At 46.2% G+C, this 24,062-nt stretch overlaps 1 protein-coding gene across 1 annotated transcript; it reads right to left on the bottom strand.

Moving 5' to 3' along the window:
- Positions 1-12,302: 12,302 nt before the first annotated feature.
- Positions 12,303-21,729, bottom strand: LOC123019376 (vomeronasal type-2 receptor 26-like). The gene is made up of 5 exons (XM_044422202.1): positions 21,506-21,729; positions 19,434-19,560; positions 18,327-18,467; positions 14,510-14,636; positions 12,303-13,219 (listed from the first exon to the last, which is right to left on the bottom strand). Exons 1-5 carry the CDS (start codon positions 21,727-21,729, stop codon positions 12,303-12,305), a joined length of 1,536 nt encoding a protein of 511 aa, XP_044278137.1.
- Between the last annotated feature and the right edge of the window lie 2,333 nt (positions 21,730-24,062).

The raw sequence follows: 24,062 nt of genomic DNA on the forward strand, positions 1-24,062 counted from the left end.
AACTTTAATACAACATGTGATTCAGGAGATGGGAGAAGTTCATGAGAAGAAGAGCTCATGTTCCCACTTTGACTATTAGATGAGCACCCTCAACTACATGGCTGTCTTCTGATGTGACAACCAAACTCAAAGCCTGATGATGGGCTGAATATAAATTGTTATTGAACTGTGGGCCATTGCTGGAACATGGATTCTCATGGGTCTTTGTGCAGTGTGAACCCAGCTGAGATAATCCATGAAGAAATGCTGAAGCTTCTTCACCATGGTTTCATATGTCACTTAGCTTCAAACTTCATGATAACCTCCATTTTCACAACAAGCTACATTTCAAGCATTAGCCACACACAGCAACATTGTCTAAGCCAGATCAATAAACTAGACAGACGGATCTCAGCAACGACCTCTAGAATTCCTCACCCTGCTAGTGTGATCTCATGCAAGGTGCCTTAAGAAATTTGTTGGGGGTCCTGGTAGATGGACAGCATCCTCTGAATCCAGGGAACAGGAGAAACAATGAGATCCACACAGACGATATGGCAGATGGCTGGAATACTCTCCTGAGTTTGGAACTTCTTGCCTCAGTTTCTCTTAGTCCCTGTTCTTGTTCAATTAATTATTTTGCTCATTGGGAAGATCTGCAATGCAGAAGTGAATACCTGCCATGGCTGAAGGCTTTGCAAGTTCAGTCTAGGTCCACCCTCAACCCTCATCTTCTTGAATTTAGAAGTAAAAGCTGCATCCAAGGCCCGGGCCACAGCATGTATGGTGTTGTAAGAGAAGTAGCTGTCCAGAGAGAGTGTTCCCTCCATCTCATTTCTGGGTAGGGCCTCACCTTTCTCATTGTCTCTGCATCTTGTCCACCCTTTAACTGACACCACATGTTTTGCATAGGAACAGTCAAATGATTTCTTCACAAATGCCTTCATAGTAAGGAAAAGGGATGGAAAATACTCATAGTTCATCCTTTTATTTGTCTGGAGAATGAATGAAAATAAACCATGGACTTGATTGAAATATAGATCCCCATAGCCATAATCCAGGGTAAAATCCCACATTGCTGTGGTGATCCAGACCTTCCCTATAATGGGATTCAATGGTTCCAATGTTAACTCCACAAGTTCTATTCCATGTAACAGAAAGCTAGGCTCTGCGCAATAAACATAAACATGGATTTGTTCCAACTTCTGCAATGAAGCTTGACGGAGGATTGGAGAATTTGATTTCATGTCTGAGAAAGTGTATGAAAAAAAGACACAAATGCCATTCCTGAGGAGCTCAGGTGGCAAGGTTCTCATGAACGTAGTTCCATTATCAGTGTCAAAAGCAAAGAGTCCAACCATTGTCCATCTGAAATACAGGAGGAGTTTGACGATCCCCATGTACTGGACCCCTTCTTTGGGGAGCATGTGGTAGAGAAAAGGGAACTGGGCTTGATCACTGGCCTGAGAAGCAAAAGCATAAGTGACCTAGAGAAAAAAAAGGAAGAGACTGATGGATTCATTTCTTCCTTTCATGAGGATGCACCTCTTAACAAACAATTACCTGTGTGGGACATTCCTCTAGGAAAAAACCTTCCTTCCTTTTTGAAATAACAAATATTTAACCATCATAAGTGTACAACAGAGAAAATGGATGCCCCAAATAATTTGAATGCTGGCACATCTACAAAGTGTCCACAGTGGAAGAAAGTTCCCAATGATCATCCCACTTTTCCAGCAGTAAGTCTATGCTCTGCTCAAAGGAATGGACTAACAAATACTGTATATAGATTTACATGCTGCTATTTTCTTACAAACTCAAAGTAGCTTCCATCATTCTGCTCCTGCTTCTCTCAGTCTTATCCCCACAAGAACAGGCCTGTGAGGTAAGTTGGACCAAGCGCTTCTGAATGGTCCAAAATCATCCAGTGGTCTCCATGACCAAGCGGGGATTAGAACCCAGGTCGCTTGAGTCCCAGTCCCATGCTCTAAACCACTACGCCACACTGGTATCCAAAAGTTGCTGCATTGTTTGCCCATTCTGGTGTCCCCAAGTGGTCCTTAACTCTCTGAGCTCTGTGTATACTGAAGGCTATGATGCTGATGACCTGATTTGCCAATCAGATCAGATTTTTTCCTACAAAATACACAACATGGTCCTACTGATGTAGAACAGGATACGTGTGTGTGGCATGACAGGAGCTTTAACCAATTTCAACCTGCTCTTGGTGCATTATTATTCTGTGCCATCATGTCATCTCTGACTGCTGGGAACCCTGTGAATGGAAGACCTTCCAAATATCCTGCCCATGACAGCCTGGCTCAGCTCATTCAAGGTCAAGGCTGTGATTTTCTTTATGGACTCCATCTGTCTCTTATGTGGCCTTTCTTTTATTCTTCTGCCTTCTGCTGTTCCTAGCAGCTATTGATAGGAACTGACTATGTTCATGGCATGGGAAAGACCCATTGATGTTCTATAGAAACATATTCATTTTTCCTAGCAGAAATGTCAATTAAAGGTAGATAGCAGTTGAATTTTCCCCCAAACCTGTCCAATTTTGTAGATGCCCAATTGACTTGATATTTGGTTGGAGTTTTCAGAGTCGGATGCTTCAAGGACGGCCAACAGTTGCTGTTTTCTGTCACACTTGTAGTTGGGAACATGGACCTGACCAGTCGAAAGCAGGTCTATGGCTGACTCAGAAGTCACTCTCACATTGCTATAGCTGTCATAAATATTATAGCCCAGGGTGATGTTGGGCAAGAACCTGGGATTTTGGTTGATCTCCTGAATGGCAATCAAGAAGGAGAGGATCTTCCAGTAATCAGTGGATCCTAAACTGGGAAAAAAGCAGATGTGTCATGTCACTACAACACTTCATATAAGTGTTCTTCAGATGTTGCCCTGGGTTGTTCCACACACACACACACACACACACACACACACACGTATGGGCAGCATATTGGAATGGCTTTCCACATACAGACACATATACCAAGGCAAAGCAAGAACCATAGCTCCAGTGAAAAGGGAGGAGTCCTCTGCATTGCTGACCACATTTTCCTCACGCTGGAAGTTCCTGACAAATGCAGGCATTGTGTGACAAAGCAACCCTCTACAGAGCTGTCTATGTGCTTTGCTGAATCATGTGAACCAGCTCAGTGACTTACTCCATCTGTTCATTCGAGGCAGGTTTCTTGAAAGTGTATGGAAGAAAGTCGGCACGTGCTGCAGAGATGGCTGCAGCAATGATATAGTCTCCTGGCCTGTAGAGATTCAGGGGTTGGACCTCATCCCTGTGCCAGGTCCAGGGGCATCTGGCCTTCAGCATCCCACAAGAGGCCTCTGGAAGCAGCAGCAGCAGGAAGAGCAGTGTCATTCTGTCTCTGCCAGGTGCTTTTGCTTTCTTGCTTCTCCACCAAGAAAAGATGAGAAGCAGCAGGAGCAGTCAAAGCCCCCTGGCAGAGTGAGGCTTCACTGGTTCTCCAGACAGAGATGGAGCACAACCTGAGGCCTCCCCTGAGGGGGAAGAGCAGAAGCAACCTGCACCAAGGCCTTGTTGTCTGCTCTGAAGTTCCTCCCCAGCTCTCAGTGGATGGAAAGGCCTTTATGTGTCTTCCCTTTTGTGCCTGGATGCCAGATGGCACCACCTCTGACTCCAGACTCCGATGTTTACAGTGCTGATCTCAAGGATGGGATCCCAAGAGCTTTAGCAAGAGTAGCAGTAAAGCATTAAGATTTCCATAATTATAAGGTCAGAAAGATGAGACACCTCTGCAACTTCCCGTATTCTATGAATTGTTCTATGCCCAAGCACATGGCTGGAGAAAAAGATGCTTTTGCAAACACATGGATTCTGCTCCTTCAAATGAACCAGGACTGAGAGACTGTTTTGCATCTGTAATAGGACTCAAATGTCTGAGTTGCTTTTCTCACTCCTGCCCCCTGCCAGTACTTCCCAGGTTGTCAGGCAGAATCTCATATTTAGAAAAAAAATGGCCCTGAAGAAATAGTTTCTCTGTGCTTTCCTGCTTCTTTCTGGAGTGCTGACCAAGGTCCCCAGGGCTGCAACTTGGGCTCTGCTAGCTCATGCCACTGCCATCTTCACAAAGCAGAAAAATTGTCCTGTGCCACCAATACTGCTCTCCATGGATGGCACATGTTCTGCTTTTGCCCCATGGTTGCACCAGCAGAGCCAGCTGCAAAGGTCAGCAAGAGTGATAGTCATGGATGGAGGAACTATCCCTTCCCAACGCCTGCTGGGCTCCTGCCAGATGGACTTGTGGCAGGGGCCATTGTCACCTCTTTCCTCTTCTCCCTTCCTATATTTTTCTTTCAGTTTCTTCCACTTCCCATTCTCCCATGCTTTCATCCTTTTTCATTCTTTCCGTGCTGGGACTGCATGTGTCCAGCATCAGTTCAATGCAATATGGGCAGTGTTAGGGTGTTGTTAGTCGCGAAGTTGTGTCCGACCCATTGCGACCCCATGGACAATATTCCACCGGGTGTTCCTGTCCTCCGCCATCCCCCGGAGTCCACTTAAGCTCACACCAACTGCTTCAGTGACTCCATCCAGCCACCTCATTCTCTGCCATCCCCTTCTTCTTTTGCGTCAATCATTCCCAGCATTAGGCTCTTCTCCAGGGAGTCCTTCTTTCTCATTAGGTGGCCAAAGTATTTGAGTTTCATCTTCAGGATCTGGCCTTCTTAAGAGCAGTCCAGGTTGATCCCTCTAGGACTGACTGGTTTCATCTCCTTGTGGTCCAAGGGACTCAAAGGAGTCTCCTCCAGCACCACAATTCAAAAGCCTCAATTCTTTGGAGCTCAGCCTCCCTTATGGTCCAACTTTTGAGGATGTGAGGGTGATCTGGCTGCGACATCTGTCACCCCATTGATCGCCAGGGTTGCTTCGGCTGATCTGGCTGTCTAGGCAGGTGTTCCCTTCCTCCCTCACCACTCCATGTGCCTCCCTCCTGAAGCTGCATGCTCGGTGGAAGAGGACGACCATTCCAGATAGAAGGAGTGTACCATTCTTTGGTCAAGGGTATATGATAGCTGTGTTACCCTGCTAGAACCTCCAAATAAGCATCTTTTAATTTCTCGGCTGCAGTTCCCATCTGCGGTGATCTCGGAGCCAAGGAAAATAAAATCTGCCACTACTTCCATCTCTTCCCTATCTATTTGCCAGGAAGTGAGAGGACTGGATGCCATGATCTTAGTTTTCTTTATGCTGAGTTTGATGCCAACTTTTGCTCTCTCCTCCTTCACCCGCATGAAGTTTCTCTTCACTTTCTGCCATGAGAGTGGTATCATCTGCATATCTGAGGTTGTTGATATTTTTCCCAGCAATCTTAATTCCAACTGGTGATTCATCTAGACCTGCCTTTCACATGATGTGCTCTGCATATAAGTTAAATAGGCAGGGCGACAGTATACAGCCTTGTCGAATTCCTTTCCCAATTTTGAACCAATCAGTGTTTCCGTGTCCAGTTCTCACTGTTGCTTCATGACCTGCATACAGGTTTCTCAAGAGACAAATAAGATGGTCTGATACTCCCATCTTTGTAAGAACTTGCCACAATTTGTTGTGATCCACACAAAGGCTTTAGCTTAGTCAATGAAGCAGAAATAGATGTTTTTCTCGGACTGCCTAGCTTTCTTCATGATCCAGTGTATGTTGGCAATTTAATCTCTAGTTCCTATGCCTCTTTGAAATCCTGCCTCTACTTCTGGTTGTTCTTGAACCACATAATGTTGGAGCCTACCTTGTAGGATTTTGAGCATCACTTTGCTAGCATGTGAAATGAGTGCAATGCTGTGGTAGTTTGAACATTCTTTGGCATTGCCCTTCTTTGGGATTGGAATGTAAACTGACCTTTTCCAGTCCTGTGGCCACTGTTGAGTTTTCCAAGTTTGCTGGCATATTGAGTGTAGCACTTTTACTACATTGTCTTTTAAGATTTTGAATAGTTCAGCTGGAATACTGTCACCTCCACTAGCTTTATTGTAGCCCAGACTTCCTAAGGCCCATTTGACTTCACATTCCAGGATGTCTGGCTTGAGGTCAGTGACCACCCCATCATGGTTATCAGGAATGTTATGCTCTTTCTTGTATAGTTCCTCTGTGTAATCTTCCCACCTCTTCTTAATCTCTTCTGCCTCTGTTAGATCCCTGCCATTTTGGTCCTTTTTCACTCCCATCTTTGCATGAAAGGTTCCCTTCATATCCCCAGTTTTCTTGAAGGGATCTCTGGTCCTCCCTTTTCTATTGTTTTCTTCTATTTCTTTGCACTGTTCATTTAAGAAGGCATTCTAATATCTTCTAGTGTTAAGATATAGATGCATAAAGACAGAACCAGAACCATATTTGCTCAGCAAAATTAAGTAGAGGAAGGCTAGATGTGTGTCTTTCTATGGGAACCTGTGCGGCTTGGTGGTCAATGAGTTGCACTGGGACCTTTTCTGTTCCCATGAGTGTGTTAACAGTGCCCCCTGGCTGCTCTTAAGTGATCCCCCCCCGAATACAAATGTGGGTACTCAGGATCTTGGGCTGCAGCTGAAACTGGGACCAATTCTCCAATCATCTCTTTATTATCATCTGAGCTGTCAGTCCCTCTGGGAGAGGCAGCCTTTCCTGCATTCATCCCATCCTTGGATTGTGATTTGAACTATATGAATAATGAGTACCCCAGTATTTGTTTTTGAGATGCAACCAGGAGATCCGTACATATTTCCATATGTGGTGGAAGTGTAAATATACAAATCAATTTTGGGAAATGGTTTTCAAAGAAATTAGGAAAATACTGAACTTAAATATTGAAGCTGACCATAGATCAGCATTATTGTCATTATTTGCAGAACAGGTGGGGCAAAATACTAAAGAATTGATGATCAATTTATTAACAGTAGTAAAAGCAATAATAGCAAGTAACTGGAAAATAAGAGGTGAATATCAAATCATTGACTGGTATGAAGAAGTCTAGAATATAGGTGTTACTGATAAATTGACTTAATAAATGGAAAAAAAAGGTTTGATAAGTAAAAACAAATTTGAAAATCTTTGGAGGCCTTTTATTGAATATAACCCCAGTCCTCTATCAGCTCCATTGGCTTCTCATCGAAGTCCAGGCTCAGTTCAAGGTGCTGTTTATTACCTATAAAGCCCTAAACGGCTTGGGACCAGGATACCTAAAGGAACGTCTTTTTCCCTATTTGCCCTCCTGCCCCCTGAGAAGAAGCCCTCCTTCGGGAACCCTCTGTGAAAGATATTAGGAGACAGAGTACCTGGAGGAGGGCGTTCTCTGCTGTGGTGCCCCAACTATGGAATACGCTCCCCAGAGAGGTCCGCCTGGTGCAGTCATTATATGTTTTTCGGCACCAGGTCAAGACCTTTTTATTTAATCAATATTTTAATAAGTTTTAATATTCAATTGTAGTATTGTGTTTTATTAATTGCAGCCAGAGTGGGTCATCAATTTATTTATGCTGTTAGCCATCCAGAGATGTTAGTAATTGTAGCATACAAATTTTATAAATAAATACATATGTTTTAATAAAAGGAAAGGGGTTAGGGTTGAACCATCACAAGAGTAAGTGCAGTTATGGAAAGGAAGTGGGTCAACTTGAATGAATAAATGATTTTACAAAAAGTGACTTGATTTGTTGGTGGAGGTAGCACTGGAATTGTTGCATTGTTTAATTATGCTTATTAATTAAAATAAAAAATGAAATAATGATCATGATCATTGTTATTATATAAACTGTATTGTTTTTGGTTCCACGGTCATGTTGTTCTGACAGTTTTGGAAGCTTTCCCAGATATCTACCCTGAAGACGCTCTGAAGCATCTTCGAAGCTCTCAGGGGAGGGAGAGGCCTTTTTGTGCCTTCCCTTTTGTGCCTGAGTGCAAGTGTTTTATAGGCACCTAGTCATGTGCGCAGGAACAGGGGTGATGATGAGTGAAGAATAGCTACAAACCAAGAGATAATGTATTCGTGGGCAAAAGCAACATGAGAAGCCTCACAGGGGACATGGCAAAATAACAGGATAAATGCCGGGAATTACAGAGAATTGACATGGCAATCAGTAAGGCACAGTTTATAATGTCATCTTACATTATAAACTAGTAGGACTCCTTTCATACATTTTGAATAGGAGAACAGCTTCCTGCAGAGTCAAAGTCAGTGCTAAAGGGCTGCATGCATTAAACAGCAAACCCCATAAGTTTGTCATCAATAAAAGCGAATGAATCTACCCACGTACCATTAAACATTCAGTTTTCTTCAGAAACTTTTATTTTCTTTGATTTATCCATGGTTGGTGTACTGGGGGAAAAAGATCAGTAAATCATGAAAAGCTCAGTAAATCAGTGCCTGTCACAGATCGGCGGATGTGCCAGGGCGTGTTTTGAGCAACGGAGCCGCAGCAGAAGGATTCAAGAGCCACGTGCGGCTTCAGAGCCGTGGGTTGCCGACCCCTGATCATGTCCCTCTATCATCTGACACTCCTTCACATACATTTAAGTCACCATGAGATCCCCTCAGAGTCTCCTCTTCTCCAAACTAAGTCCCATTCCCGCAATTTCATCTTTTATGGCATCCCTCACAATCTGGCTGCCATCCTTGTGATCCTGAGCTGAACTGATTCGAGCCTTGCAATGTCTCTCCTGTAATGTGGAGGCCAGAACTGGACACAGTTCTCCAGTTGTGGGTGCATGAGAGTCTCATAAAATGGCACCAGCACCACTCTCAATCTGAAAACCAGAGCTCTGGCTGTACATCCAGGAGTGGCATTCACCCTCTTAACCCTCACGTCATACTGCTGACTCATGTTTAGCCTGCTGGTTTGAGCAGGTCACAGTCTGAGGTCACCTTCTGTTATCAACAATAGATAGCACAGTTGGGATGGCTCCATATGAGAGCTGACTTTTGGCAGCATTCCACCCCTCCTGCTGGTCTGCATTGTACTGTGGGCACCAGCAATCAGCGCAGTCAGGTACACTCCACCACAAGGGATGGAGAGGAATTGTCTGGGATTATATATCTATCAAACTCAGTGGGTTTGGCCTCTGGGATTCCACACACTTTGCAGGGGACTGTAACCTGGGACCTGAGGGACCACCCTTAGACAATGGGGTGCTCACTAGGAATCCAGTCCCAGGAACAGTCCATTTCCAACAGTAGCCACTGCCCCTGTTTTGGTACCTAGACCAGGAATGGCTGGCCAGGAGGGGCTCCCAGGAAAGGAACCTCAGACCAGTCCCTTCTGCCAAGTGAAGCACAGAGCAGCCACACCTGATGCAGAAGGAGAGTGCTGCTTCCATGGCTGGGCCTCTGTGAGTGTTCACAGTCTTCCTCGCAGCTTGGCTTGCTTTGGATGACTGGGCCAAGCATAAGAGGAAGCTCAGAAACACTTGAAGGGACAGATTATAAGAGAGCCCATCCCAACCCTGCTTGGAGAATGAGTACATGAGCAAGTCCATGGGACTTCATGTATCACACACCATCTGAAATGTACACGGCCTCAAAAATGATTCAACAGGTTCCATACATCACTGGCCAAGTCCCAAACTGTGATTTTCAGTATCAGGCTGACCATGGAATCTCCTGGACAGAGAAAACTAGGAAAGAGCTCCAGGAATATTCTAGGAAAGTCTTGTGGGCCAGAGGTTCCGCACTGCTCTTGATGTTACTGTTAACAAATGGATTCTGAATACACACAAATCACTGAACATTTAAGGCCTGGATAACTGAAGGATCTCTTCCTGTATGCACCTGCCTGTACCCTAAGATCATCTGCTGAGGTCCTTCTCTGGGAACTCGCTTTAATTAGGCTAGAAGAGAGGCAACCAGGGGAAGGGTCGGTGCAGTGGTAGCACTCCAATGGTGGAATCTGCTCCACAGAGAGCTCCACTGCAAGGATGTAGGCAAGTGTGCTGTGCCTTCCAAACAATGAATGGACATGCTCCTTGTCATCCTGAGTACAGGAAGAGAAGTGAATCATCAGAGAGCCATAAAGCTGTCCCCCAGTCACCATACAGAAGTCCTACCCCCAAAGCAGAGAGGGCACTCTGTTTCACAATCTTCTTCATTCTGACCAGTTCCTGTGTAATACTTGCATAATGAGATAAGGCAGCTTCCTGTTGGTAATCGTTTGCCACAGACATTTTGCAGCTCCAAACCAGCAAGGAAGCTTCAACTTCTACAGCAGGGGTCTCAAACTCGCAACCCGCGGGCCAATTGCCGGGATGGGCGGGGCATGGGGGAGGGGCCCTGCGGCCTTCAAAGCACCAGTGGGGCCCGGCACGGCCTCCGGGAGCAACGTGGGATGAGCGGCCCACCACCACTGCGGTGGTGGAATACTTGATGCAGCCCAGCCCCACCCAGACTGCCCCCAGGTAAGTTGAGTTTGAGACCCCTGTTCTACAGGGACTAATTTTGGATTCCAGTGTCACAGTGTTGCCAGATTCAGTTGGGCAACAGCAAGTGTGAACCCATGTGGGCCCCAGACCCAAGCCAAATGATTCTGAGATGAGAATTAGAGCCAAAACCAGTTTTATTCTAGTGTACTTTAGAATTGAGGTATGCAGGTGGCGCAGCAGTTTAAACCGCTACGGTGCTGGACTAGTTGATGGAAAGGTCACTGGTTCGAAACTGCACAACGGGGTGAGTTCCCATTGCTCTGTCCAAGCTCCTGCCAACCTTGCAGTTCAAAGGCACGCAAATGCAAATAGATAAAAAGGTACCACTTTGGTGGGAAGGTAACAGCACCATTTTGGTGTTTAGTCATGCAGGCCACATGACCACGGAGACTGTCTGTGGACAAATGCTGGCTTCCTCGGCTAGGAAATGGAGATGAGCACCACCCCCTAGAGTTAGACATGACTGAACTTAATGTCAAGGGGAAAACTTCACCTTTTTACTCTAGAATAAACGTAGATGGGGGGATTAAACTTTCTGAAATCAAGAGTCTTGAAAGTTGCATTCCAGTACATGTGTGTTATACCTTACCTAAACCATCAGGTCATGTAACAGGCATCAATGTAAGCACACCCCTGCTGTTAGCTTCAGACAGTCCTTTCTTCTGTCAAGGACTGGATATTTCCCAAGTCTTTCTTATCTGCTCGAGATTCACGCAGGCATGCCATGTTCTTACTCCCTGCACACCTGCAACTTTCATGGTGGCTATAACTGGTTTCCACTGTCCCTTTGGTTATTGAATTTGAGGTCAGGCTAAGTTGTTAGCTGAGGATTACAAAAAGTTCATTTTATTCTTATCCACCCTCCCTTCTGAGGCATGAAATTCAATCTGGCTGTGTGTGTGGTGTTTTTTTTTTTTTTTTTTTTAAACTATGTGGTTTCCCTCTGTGCAACTAGGTTTGGGGCCTTTCTCTAGCCAACTACATATGGGGTGATGTGACTGGCAACAACTGTACTGTGATTACATGAAAAAAGGGTACATTCAAAAAAAGATTGGCCAATAACTGCTCCTTTTGCTTTGTCCAGATGCAGGATCTTCCGTGAAGTCAGAGCAAAGGGAGGGGAAATTGTACATTTAATCAGCAGTAGAGAAGTTAGAAAACTGAGTAGTTTGAGTTGTGTGCCACGTAACCCTGCTTTGCTGACATGTGTGTGCAGTCACATTACTGCTGGAGTAAAGCTCCAAAGGAGGCACTTTCTTCAGGATCACTTGAGAAGTTCAAAATATTTTGCAGTGGTCTGACATGTGGTGCCAGCAAACAGGCACCTGAGAGGCCCACAAGAAGCTTAGCAAGCAGAAAGAGCATTTGTTTAGAAAGAAAGACAAAGCCAGTTCAAACCCCCACTGCGATGGAATCAGAGCAGGTAATATTGTGTCCCAACCTTGCTCAATTTTTCAAAAGCGGTGAAAAGCATGCTGTACCATCGTTCTTCAGCCACAATGAGATCATGTGGTTTTTATCCAACACAAACCACCGCTCAGAGATTATCCGGCAGTGGTACTTGTGATGAGGAAATTTGGATGTGGCAATCCAAAAACCTGGAAACTCAAACACTGTCCACAATAGTCCTGATTCAAGCATTGGAGACACTTTGGAAAAGGAGTTAATTGGTTCTTATACTGCACCCCTTTGTCCTTACCTGAGAAAGGTCAGAAAACTTGTTGAAGAGTGATATGTTGACATCAGAAGAAGGGAAATGCATGCATGTATTCCTGGGCTCTTACTCCTGTTCCTAGAACTAAAAGCAGCCTATCGGACTATTCCAGTTTTTGCCTGGATTTGATCAAATGCTAAAAATTCAGATTGTGGTGAGGGCAGCTCCTCCCCCTCGCCCATTTCCTTCCTATCTCAAGATGCCATCTTTTGTTTTCCTAATGAGATGTTCCTTCTTATTCAAAGCAGGCCTCAAGACAATGATGTAGCACTTGGGAAGAAAGATGCAGCCCAGTAAGCCAGCACTGGAGGCCAAGATGGAGAAGACCTGCACGGCCACCATGTACTTCCCTTTGGTGCTCAGGTAGGAGGGCACAAAGGACACCCAGACACTGCAGAAGACCAACATGCTGAAGGTGATCAGTTTGGCCTCGTTGAAGGCTCCTGGCAGCTTCCTGGCCAAGAAAGCCACCATGAAGCAGACAGCAGCCAAGAAGCCCATGTAGCCAAGGGCAGTGTAGAAAATGGACACAGAGCCTTCATTGCACTGCAGGATGATGTGTCCAGGCTGGGAGTACATGTCCGAGTCAGGAAAGGGAGGAGAGGTGCCCAGCCAGATGCAGCAGATGACAACCTGGATGCTGGAATAGACAATGACAATGAAGTTGGCCAAAGGCTTCCCCAACCACTTTCTGGCCCTGTTGCCTGGCTTGATGACCAAGAAGGCCAAGCCCACTGTGATTGTTTTGGCTAGGAGAGAAGAGACAGCAACTGAGAATATGATGCTGAAGGCTGTTTGTCGCAGGAGGCAGGTGACCTTGCTGGGCTGGCCAATGAAGAGGAAGGAGGAGGAGAAGGAAAGCAGGAGGGTGACCAGAAGAATGTAGGAGAGGTCACGGTTGTTGGCTTTGACCACTGGGGTGTCTCGGAATTTAATGAAGATTCCTAACACAAGTCCAGTGAATAGGGAGAGTATGACGGCCACGGAAGCAAGGGAGATCCCAAGAGCTCCTTCATAGAACAGGAAGGTGATCCCCTTGGGGGTACATTGAGTTTGGTTCTTGTTTGGATGCTGATCATCTGGGCACATGGCGCAATGGTCAGCATCTGGAAAGAGAAAAAGAAATGTGTCCCTTTCAACCTTAGCAATCTCTGTTCTTTATTTTTAGTCAAGGATTTTGAGAAGGTAACCCAGGGAGATGACACTGCTTTCCTGCAGGCCCAGTCTAAGTTTCTGGGCTTCCTCATTCTGCCATGCCAGCAACCCGGACTCACTAATTCCTGGGTCTACAATTCAAAGTTGGGTATGGAAAATCCATGGGTCAAAGCCTTCCTAGACTCCTTATGAGGTCTGGTTAACTCATCTTCCTCTTGACTATTCCCCCTTCTCATAGCCAATTTCATTTACAACCACATCTGGGCATGCAGGCTGAAGCACTCTCACTTCTCTGGCTATGTCTCTTGCAGACCTTCTATTCTTCCCATCTGTATGATGTCTGAGAGGTGAGCTCCAAGGGACATCCCTGGACAGAGGCTTGCCTTTGGGCACCCTGCCATGTGGCTGAAGTGTTATGTTCAGAAAATCACAGGAGAGGTGGCAGGGCCCAGAGGACCATGGGGTCCATGAGCTTGATATTGCGGCAAATGAAGTTACCCCATCCCATTCTGACATATGGCAATGATGACATATAATGATCCCTTCAACTCTTAGGATCACCATGCCTCCCCTTTCACAGTGTTCTGCTCCCTGCCCTCAGAGAACACCTCACTTGCCAGGAGCAGGTTTTTCGATACTGCATCCCACCCAGAAACATCCATGAGAAGATCCCAATGGTGGCAACCAGAGGTTGCCAAAGCTGCACTTGCTCAACAGAGTTTGCCTTCCACAATGCAGGGCATTGCCCCTTGGGGGAACAGGGGAGACTGCTGTGGGTGTCTGTGCAGCACAAGTGGAGGGAGTTAGGAGACACCCCTCACAAAAGGTCTTAAGGTGTTGAGCAGGTCACAGCAAGAGAAAGAAATGTGTTATGGAGATACAGAATGAACAGGCAGTTTTAAATCAGGCAAGGGGTGGAACTGGAGCAGGGAGTGGGGAAACATCCACCAGGAGCCAGCTGAGGCAAACAAGACTCCCCTTGTGCAGTGAATCAGTAGCAAACAGGGCTGCTGATGCGTTGCTGGTCAAGGGACTATGGGAGGCCCAGCATGCCACAGGGGAGCTTGGGATGTGTGCTGTTGCCAGCTGGAGAACTGGAGAACAGGAACGGCAGTTTTCTAGAATGAGCAGGGTTCTCTGCAAGCTGCATCATTCCTTAGCAAGATGTCCCAGACTGCCCAGTTCTTTGGAGGATTGCTCCTTCCTCCCCAGGTGCTGGAAGTTCCTCCTTACTCACCCACCTTCCAGAGTGGAGATGGTCCCTTCTGGGCAGGGAGCGCAGTCATAGCAGCAAGCAAGCTTTCCTTCTTGAACCACTTTGTAGAATCCCGGGCAGCAGCTCTCCACACACCTGGCCTTGGGCAGGGTCTGAGCACAAAAGCAAGGACCACCAGGAAGATGTGTTAGAGCTATTTCACTTGGGGAATGGAAAGGCAGATTTGGAATGGACAGACTTTGAGTAATCAAGCTGATCCTGCAAGTAAGTTATGAAGATTGCACCTTGAGAGGATGGGGAAAAGGTTTTCTGGAGATGCTTCAGCAAGCTTCTTCCGGAAGACTTTAACTGAGCCGCAGGGTGGGGGGGGTAGGGTTGTTCAGGCCCCCCAGATTTGTGTCTGCACTGGACAAGTGTGGGGAGAGGATCAGGGCTCTGAGAGCAGGGTTTTAGGGGTACTGCAGGGATTGGAAGGACTCCTACTGAGAGAGGTCAGGTATCAGGAGGATGGGAGGAAGGAGGAGGCTGGGGACTCCAAAGAAAGGAAGCGGGGGGAAGGAGTTGAGGTGCATGTACACTAATGTTAGGAGCATGTGTAACAAGCAGGAAGAGCTTGAAGCTCTGCTGGGAATAGGAGGGTATGACCTGTTGGGGATCACAGAAACTTGGTGGGATAAAAGGAAAGACTGGAATGTTAACATATAGGTGTATAACCTTTTTAGAAAGGACAGGAAGGGAAAGTGAGTGTGTGCATGGCTTTATACCTCAGGGAAGGGACATAGTGCAGTGAGATAGAATGCAGCACAGATGGGGATTTGGGAGAGGCAGTCTGGGTAAAACATAGGGGTTTTGACAGGGAACTAGACTTGACAGTGGGGGTATTTTATGGCCCTCCGGGTCAACTTGAGACCCTGGACTATGTCATGACAGGTCAGATTCTAAGGATATCTTGAGGAACAGACACAGTAATTATGGGAGATTTCAATCTCTCAGAGATTAGTTGGGAGACTCTCTCAGTGGTGACAGCCAGGTCATGTCGCTTCCTAGCAGCTCTAGAGGGAGGGTTTTTCACACACAGGGTCCGAGAGGCTATGAGGGTGGGAGGGAACATCCTTGACTTGGTCTTGACCAATAGAGAGGAGCTGATAGATGAAGTACAGTTTAGGGGAGCTCTGGATGTGAGTGATCACTCCATCCTTTCTATGAGATCAGGGGAATGGGGACGTGCAGCAGGTCGAGCACTACAAGCTGGGACTTCAAGAGGGCTGGGGAAAGTCTCCTGGGATAGGTTACTGGAAGGCAAGCAAGTTGAGGAGGGGTGGATGGCACTCAAAAGGGAGGGTTTGGAGTTGCAAGCCTTAATGATACCTCCAGTTAGTAAGGTGGAGAGCCAAAGGAGAGCACCATGGATGCGAAAGGAGGAGATTAGAGGGCTTAGATGAAAGAGGAACCTCCGTAGGAAATGGGTACTGGGGCAAATAGACAAAAGGGTATACTGGGAGGAGAAGGCCCATTGCAGAAGGATTCTTCAAATCCTAAGGCTAAGAGCTGAGACTTGCCAAGAATATCAAGAGCAACAAAAAGGGCTTCTTTCGGCATGTAAATAGGAAGAAGAAGGGGAGACAAGTAGTGGGACTGCTAAATAAGGAGAATGGAGATCCAGTGACCGATACGAGGGAACAGATGCTAAATGACTATTTTGCCTCTGTGTTCTCCCCAAAGCAGGATGGGGGAAGATCTGAATAGGAGATTAGAGGAGGCTGGGGACTTAGAGGCACAGCTTAGAGTCACCCCCTAGATGTTGAGGGGCTCCACAGGGCATTGGACATTTCAAAGGCACCAGGCCCTGATGAGATACACCCGAGAGTACTTTAAGAGTTGGCAGGGGTTCTCTCATGCCCGCTGGCCTCCAATTTTGAGGCCTCGTGGAGAACAGGTGAACAGGTGAAGTTCCAGAGGATTGGAAGGTGGCATCAGTGGTCCCAATTTTAAAAAAAGGTAGTAGAAGGGACATGTGGAATTACAGACCAATTAGCCTTTCATACATTGCAGGAAAATCAATGGAAAGGCTCATAATAGAGAGAGATCTAGTGATTCTAGTAAGGGAAGGGAGGCTGGCAGCCACACAACATGGCTTCTGCAAAAACAGGTTCTGCCAGACAAACCTTGTGGAATTCCACAACCAAGGTTTTGAGATGGCTGGATGAAGGGGATGCAGTGGATATGGCTTACATGGTTTTCAACAAGGCCTTTGACAAAGTTCCCCATTCAATCCTGGTTGAGAAACGGAGGAGTTTTGAGATACACCAAAGCACTGTCCAATGGATTAGGGCATGGTTGACTGACTGAAAGCAGAGGGTAACCATTGGTGGGGAATCATTGGGATGATGGCCAGTGACAAGTGGGGTCCCCCAGGGCTCTGTCCTGGGGCCAATCCCGTTTAATCTTTTCATCAATGACATGGAAGAAGGGGTGAACAGTCTGCTGATCAAATTCGCAGACGACACTAAAACTAGGGCAGTGGCCACAACGGAGGAGCAGGTACTCCAGATCCAAAAAGATCTGGACAGACTATGGAAGTGGGCAGGAGACCACAGGATGGCGTTCAATGTGGATAAGTGCAGGGTCTTGCACTTGGGGCATAGGAATGGGTGTCATAAGTACAGGTTAGGTGACAAGTGGCTGGAGAGCACTGTCACCTAAGGGACCTTGGGGTACTGGTTGACTGCAGCCTGAACATGAGTCAGCAGTGTGATGCAGTGGTCAAGAGGGCGAAAGCCACCCTTGGTTGCATAGCCAGAAGAGTGGCTTAAAGATCAAGAGAGGTATTACTACCCTTCTATACGACTCTGGTGAGCCCACAACTGGAGTATTGTGCTCAGTTTTGGGCCCCTCATTACATTCAGGATATAGCCAGGTAAGAGTCAGGGCATTGTAGGACCACAAGGTTGGTGCCGGTTTGCAGGGGATGCAGTATGAGGTGAGGCTGAGGGAACTGGTTCTATTCAGCCTGGATAAGAGGAGGCTCAGAGGGGATATGTTGGCAACATATAGGTATGTAAGGGGATGTCACAATGAGATGGCTGGAGATCTGTTCTCCCCTGCAGAGGAAGGCAGGACACGCTCCAACGGAGCAAACTCAGAGAATCAAGGTTCCATTTAGATGCCAGGAAGCACTTCCTGACAGTTAGGACCCCGAGGGTATGGAAGAAGCTTCCACGGCAGGTGGCTGAGGCCCTGTCTGTGAGGTTGTTCAAAGATAGCCTGGACATGAACATGGTGGGCATGTCATGAGCGGAGCAAGCTGGATCCAGAAGTCAGGCAGGATGGTCCAGGATGCCCCTTCTGACTCGCTCTTTTCCTATATTTCTATGTTTCTAAGATTGGTTAGGCATCATGTCCTCTTGTGCCCAGTAGAGTTTGTTCGTATGCTTGGATAGTATGCAAAGAAGTGAACACCAAAAGTCATGTGTGCAGAAGATGTGGCTGACCTGATGGATTCTCTTGGACGTTCTTCCTCCCAGATACCCACACAAATACTAAGTGTAAGGCTGATAAAGGGCAGAGAGAAAGTGGGCTGGGGTCTGAGAGGCTGAGTCGGAGAAGTCTGAGGGATGCCCTCTCCCAGTAGGCTCTTTCACACATCATCGCCTCTAATAAACCTTAGCCCATACCAATAAGTGCAGTGAACATACATTCTCAAACCCATGCATTTGATAGAACATGGAGGGGGAGGAAGGCCTGGTTTGCTTCACCTGGTTGAGCCATTTGGGCCACACAATGGCATCTTGGTCAATGGTGCATTTGCGTCCAGACCACCCCTGCCTTTCTATGCTCCCCACTTTCACTCTTTCAACAGAGCTGTTGGGAAACTTCACCCAGTTGACAATGTCCAAGTTAGCTGCCAGGTCCCCCTTCTCATCCAAATGAACTCCATCCATGGAATGATTGTGAAACTGGGAGCTTCTGAGGAAGGGGTGCAGCTGGAATGGGAGAGAAAGCGCCAGCACTGAGGAAAGATGAAACCATGCTGGATTCTCATTTCCCTGGTTGCTCAAGGCATGTTACAGATTGAAGTGTCTTGTTTTTCTTTTCAACTGCATAAGCTCCCTGATTTCATCCCTGAACACTCTTGGTCTCATTCTGGAGCTTCTGCTCCACTTATGCAAGCCTATTCTGGAACGTTGGCCCTCAGGGAATGTGAGGCCAATTAAAGCACAGTTTTCAGCACAGAAGTGTTGACTACTGAATACCAAAGATAAGTTCAATAAGAAACAAGATTTAGGCAATGGGAGAAGTGCAATTTGGGCAGGGAATAGTTCTAATATAAGCATGGGAACAGCTCCTGGGCCCACCTGGACAACTAGTTACGCATCGTGCACTACAAGCAAAGTCAAAAGATTTGATAATGCACAGCCATAGGCTGAATATATGTTGATTGCCCTTGAATGTGGACTATTGCTGAAACATGGATAATCATGGATCATCATGTGGTCAGGACCCGGCTGAGATAACTCATGCATATATTGTTTGGTATCTTCACCATGATATGATATTTCACTTAGTTTCATATGGCATAATAACCTGCATTGCAACAGCATGCCACAATTCAAGCATCAGCCACACACAACTTTTCTAGTAGTCCAAAGTTGTCAAGCCAAATGAACTAATTGAGTGGATGAATGTGAGCAAAGGCCTTGAGGACTCCTCACCATGCCAGTATGGTGCTGCGCAATATGTCTTGAATCATTTGTGGGGTGGCCTTCCTGATGGACTGCAACCTCTGAATCCAGAAATTGACAGAAACAGAGATCTGCACAGACAATGGGCTAGAGGACTAGAATACCCTTGTGATTATGTAATATCTCGTTTCAGTTCTTCATGGACAATGAACTTGTGCAATTAATGTTTATGTCCATCAGTAAGGTGTGTGATGCAAAAGCAAATACCTGCCATGACTGAAGGCTCCTCTCATCCGACCTGTGTCCATCCTTAACCCTCATCTTCTGGAATCTGGAGGAAAAAGCCACATCCAAGGCCTGGGCCACAGCCTGGATTGTGTTGTAGGAGAAGTAGCTGTCCAGAGAAAGAATTTTCTGCTTGTCGTGTATGAACAGGGCCTCCCCTTTCCTGTTCTCTCTGCATCTTTTCCACTGTTCCACTGACACCACATGATTTGCATAGGAACAATCAAATGAGTTCCTCACAAATGCCCTCATAGCAAGGTAAAGGGGTACAATATCCTCATAGTATGTCCTTTTATTTTTCTTAAGAATGAAGGAAAAGAAACCAATCATGTTTGGGAAATCTAGATCAGTATGCTGAAAATCCAGGGTAAAATCCCACATTGCTGTGGTGATCCAGACTTTTCCTATCATGTGTTTTACTTTTGCCAAAAATCCCTGCACAACAGATATTCCATAGAACAAAAAACTTGTCTCTGTACAATAAACAAAAACATGGATTTTTCCAATTTCTCAAATGAAAATTGATGGACCCCTAAAGATTTCATTTTAATTTCTGAGAAAGTATAAGAAAAGGACACACAAATGCCATTCTGGAGGAGTTCAGGTGTCAAGGTTCTTATGAATGTATTTCCATTATCAGTGTCTGAAGCAAAGAGCCCAACCATCATCCATCTGAAATGCAGGAGGAGTTTGACAATCCCCACGTACTGGACCCCTTCTTTGGGGAGCATCTGGTAGAGAAAGGGGAACTTTGTTTGGTCACTCAGGACCGGAGAATTGAAAGCATAAGAGACCTGGGGAAGAAAGTCAGAGATCATCCAGTGGGCTCTGTGACCAAGCTGAGACTAGAAAAGTGGACCCCTGGATCCCAGGCTCATGCTCTTAACCGCTATTCTGCATTGGCTCCCGAAAATTGCTGGCCTGTTTTCCCTCCTGGTGTCCCCAAGTGGTCCTTAACTCTCTGAGCTCTGTGTACATTGAAGGACCTGATGCTGATGGCATGATCTGCCAATCAGATAGGAATTTTCCTTCGAAATAGCCAACATGGTCCTACTGATGTAGAACAGGATATTTGTGTGTGGTATGACAGGAGCTTTAACCAAAAATAATGCTCTCGGTACATTGTCATTCTGTGCCATCATGTCATCTCTGAATTCTAGAAACCCTTTGAATGAAAGCCCTTCCAAATGTGCTGTCCAGGACAGCCTTGCTCTGCACATCCAAGCTTAAGGCTGTGACTTTCTTTATTCACTCCATCCAACTCTTATGTGGCCATCATTTGCTTCTTCTTTCTTCAGCTTTCCCTGGCAGCTGTAGATCTGGACAAACTTTCTTCATGGCATGCATAATACCTACTGGGATTCTATGGAGAAAAAATCATTTTTCCTAGCCAAAATGCCATTAAAGGTCAATTGCAGCTGAATTTTTCCGCACACCTGTCCAACTTTGTAGGTGCCCAACAGATTTGAAATTAGCTTGGTGTTTTCAGAGTCTGATGCTTCAAGGACAGCCAACAGTTGCTGTTTGCTGCCACACTTGTAGTTGGGAACATGCGCCTGACTGGTTGAAAGCAGGTCTATGGCTGCATCAGAAGTCAGTCTGGCATCTTTATAGCTGTCATAGATGCTATATCCCAGGGTGATGTTGGGCAGGAGCCTGGGATTCTGGTTGATCTCCTGAATGGCAAACAAGAAGGAAAGGACCTTCCAGTAATCTGGGAGTCCTAAACTGGGGAAAAGGCAGATATGTCATGTTAGTATCCGATTTGCAACAAATTTAAAATTTCTCCACATGTTGCCCTGGGAGGTCTCATGCTTGCATGCCTGCATATTTTTTGTTGACATTCTTCTATGGCTTCCTACATCCTGACACTGAGCCCAAGGCAAAGCCAGAAGAACAATGGCAATGGAGAGTCAGGAGACCTCTGCACTGCTGACCACATATTCTTCATGCTGGCTAGTTCCTCACAAATTCTGCCTTTGTGTGACTAAAGAACCCCCTACCTGGCTGTCCATGCACTTTGTCTCATTGGGTGAACCATCTCAGGTACTTACTTTCTGGGTTCATTAGAGGCAGGCTTCCTGAACGTGTGTGGAAGAAACTTGACAGGTTTTGCAAAGATGGCTGCCGCAATGATGTAGTCTCCAGGCCTGAAGTAATTCTGGGGGTGAACCTCATCCCTGTGCCAGCTCCAGGGGCATCGGGCCTTCAGCATCCCACAGGAGGCCTTTGGGAGCAGCAGCAGCAGCAGCAGCAGCATTCTGGTTTTTCCAGGCATGGCCCCCTTCTCTCTTCTCCACTGAGGAATGATGAGAAGCAGCGGCAGCAGCCAAAGCCCATTACAGAGTCAGGCTTCACTTGCTGTCCAGACCCTAATGCTGCACCAAGGCCTCACCACCTGTCCTGAAGCTTCTCCCTAGCAATGAGTGGAAGGAGAGGTGTTTATGTGCCTTTTGCTTCATGCTTGGACACAAGGCAGCACCTCCTGGGGCTCCACAATCCCATGTTTACAATGCTGAACTCAAGGATGGTATTTTCAGGGAGGGGATCCCAAGAGTTTTAGCAGGAATACCAGTAAAGCATTGTGATTTCCAAAAGTGTATGGTCACGAAGGTGGGACGCCTCTGCTACTTCCCAAACTCTCCAAATTGCTCTATGTCCAGGCCCAATTTAAGGTGCCAGTGCTTACCTATAAAGTCCTAAAAGTCTCGGGACCAGGATACCTGAAGGAACATCTCCTTCCTTATATGCCCTCATGCCCCTTAAGATCGGCAGGAGTGGCCCTGCTCCAGGAACCCTCCCTGAATGAGGTCAAGAGTGTGTCTACCCAGAGGAGGTTCTTCTCCGTGGCGGTGCCCCGATTGTGGAATTTGCTCTCGAAAGATGTTTGCCTCGGGCAACTCTATATTCTTCTTATTGCCAGGTAAAACCCTTTTTATTTTCCCCATGTTTTAAGCATTAAAGGTTTTTAAATGGTTTAAATATTAACAGTTGCATTTTTCTTTGGTTTTGTTGGTGTAATGAATGTTATATATTTATTGTCTTGATTATTGGAATTATTACTGTTTTAGTACAATTATTATCATTGTAATTTTTATTGTTTTAATTATTGTAACCTGTCCTGCGACTTATTTTTTTTTTTGTACAGGACAAATTAAAAATGCTGGAAGGAAGGAAAGAAGGAAGGAAGGAAAGAGGTAGAAGCACAGCACTGGAGAAAAAGTGTTTTTGAGGACTCATGGATGCTGCTTCTTCAAATTAACCAGGATTGAGGGACTCTCTTGCCTGTTGTGATGCTTGTATAAATTGTGCCACAAATAGATAGTTTAGTGGATGGCACTGGGTTAGAGTAGGAGATTTTAGTCCATGTTGAAACCAAGGATGTGGAGAAATGTAATGATGAGCTCTTGGAAGCAAGTCAGCGCTTTTGGTCAGCAGGGGTGGAGTGAAGGCTTCTGGTCCCTGTAGGTTCCACTGATGTGGAGAAAGTTTTTCTCTGGGTCTCGGAAGCATCATTTAGCTTGCTATGTAGAAGGTTGGCATCCAGGATCACCAAGGTGGTTTTCACTGGTGTACATGCCTTGGCACATGCTGGCCCAACTCAAGAGCACTGGATTTCAATGCATGGATGAGATGGTGGGGAAGGGATGGGGGCTTCAGATGTGTTAGGCCCTGGAGAACACTTTTGCTCTCGTGTTACTCCACATGCTGGTGGAATAGCTCTTTAGTGTTTGTATTATTTATTTATTTATTTAAAGCATTTTTATGCCATCCCCATCACAACGAAGCCTCGGGGCAGCTCACAACAGAAACAAAATATATAAATAAATAACAATATAACAATAAAAAAAATGTATTTAAAAACCCCCGGTGCATCTCGGCTAAAAATTTAAAATCCTATAAATACAAATATTTTAACAATTAAAATAAGTTTTAAATAAAAATGTCTTAGCCTGGCGCTGACAAACAAATAAGACAGTACCAGCCTGACCTCTCTGGGGAGTGCATTCCATAGATGGGGCGCCACTGCAGAGAAAGCCCTCCTCCAGATACTCACCCTCCTAACATCATTCACAGAGAGTTCCCAGAGAAGGGCATCTGTTGCTGATCTCAAAGGGGTGGGAGGGCATATATGGACGCAAGCATTCCTTTAGATAACCAGGTCCCAAGCTGTTTAGGGCTTTATAGGTCATAACCAACACCTTGAATTGGGCCCGGACTTCAATCGGGAGCCAGTGGAGCTGACGGAGAACTGGGGTTATATGAGAACATAATGCCCAGTCCCCGTCAGCAACCTGGCAGCTCTATTCTGCACCAACTGAAATATCCAGACCATCCTCAAGGGTAGCCCCACGTAGAGCGCATTACAGAAATCTAATCGGGAAGTCACCAATGCGTGTGTCACTGTCGCCAAGCAGTCGTTTTCCAGGAAGGGACGCAGCTGAAGTATCAGCCGAAGCTGAAGGAAGGTGCTCGTCACCACCGCCGTCACCTGAGCTTCTAGAGACAGCTCAGGGTCGAGGAGCACTCCTAAGCTGTGAACCCTGTCCCTCAGAGGGAGTGCAACCCCATTCAGGACAAGGAGCATGTCCCCCATGCCGAGGCTCGAGC

The sequence above is a fragment of the Varanus komodoensis genome, unplaced genomic scaffold (genome assembly GCF_004798865.1).
Source record: "Varanus komodoensis strain SLA01 unplaced genomic scaffold, ASM479886v1 scaffold121, whole genome shotgun sequence".
NCBI classification, from domain to species: domain Eukaryota; kingdom Metazoa; phylum Chordata; class Lepidosauria; order Squamata; family Varanidae; genus Varanus; species Varanus komodoensis.

Bases quoted from the DNA above. Each gene is read 5' to 3' on its own strand.
- LOC123019376 (XM_044422202.1), bottom strand. From the start codon at position 21,729: ATGCCTGGAAAAACCAGAATGCTGCTGCTGCTGCTGCTGCTGCTCCCA. The intron at 18,468-19,433 runs GTATTTGCTTTT...CTCCCATTCCAG, and splicing joins GGAGCCTTCAGTCATGGCAG to CTGCACCCCTTCCTCAGAAG. The intron at 13,220-14,509 runs GTGGGTGAGTAA...TTCTCTTTCCAG, and splicing joins GACCATCTCCACTCTGGAAG to ATGCTGACCATTGCGCCATG.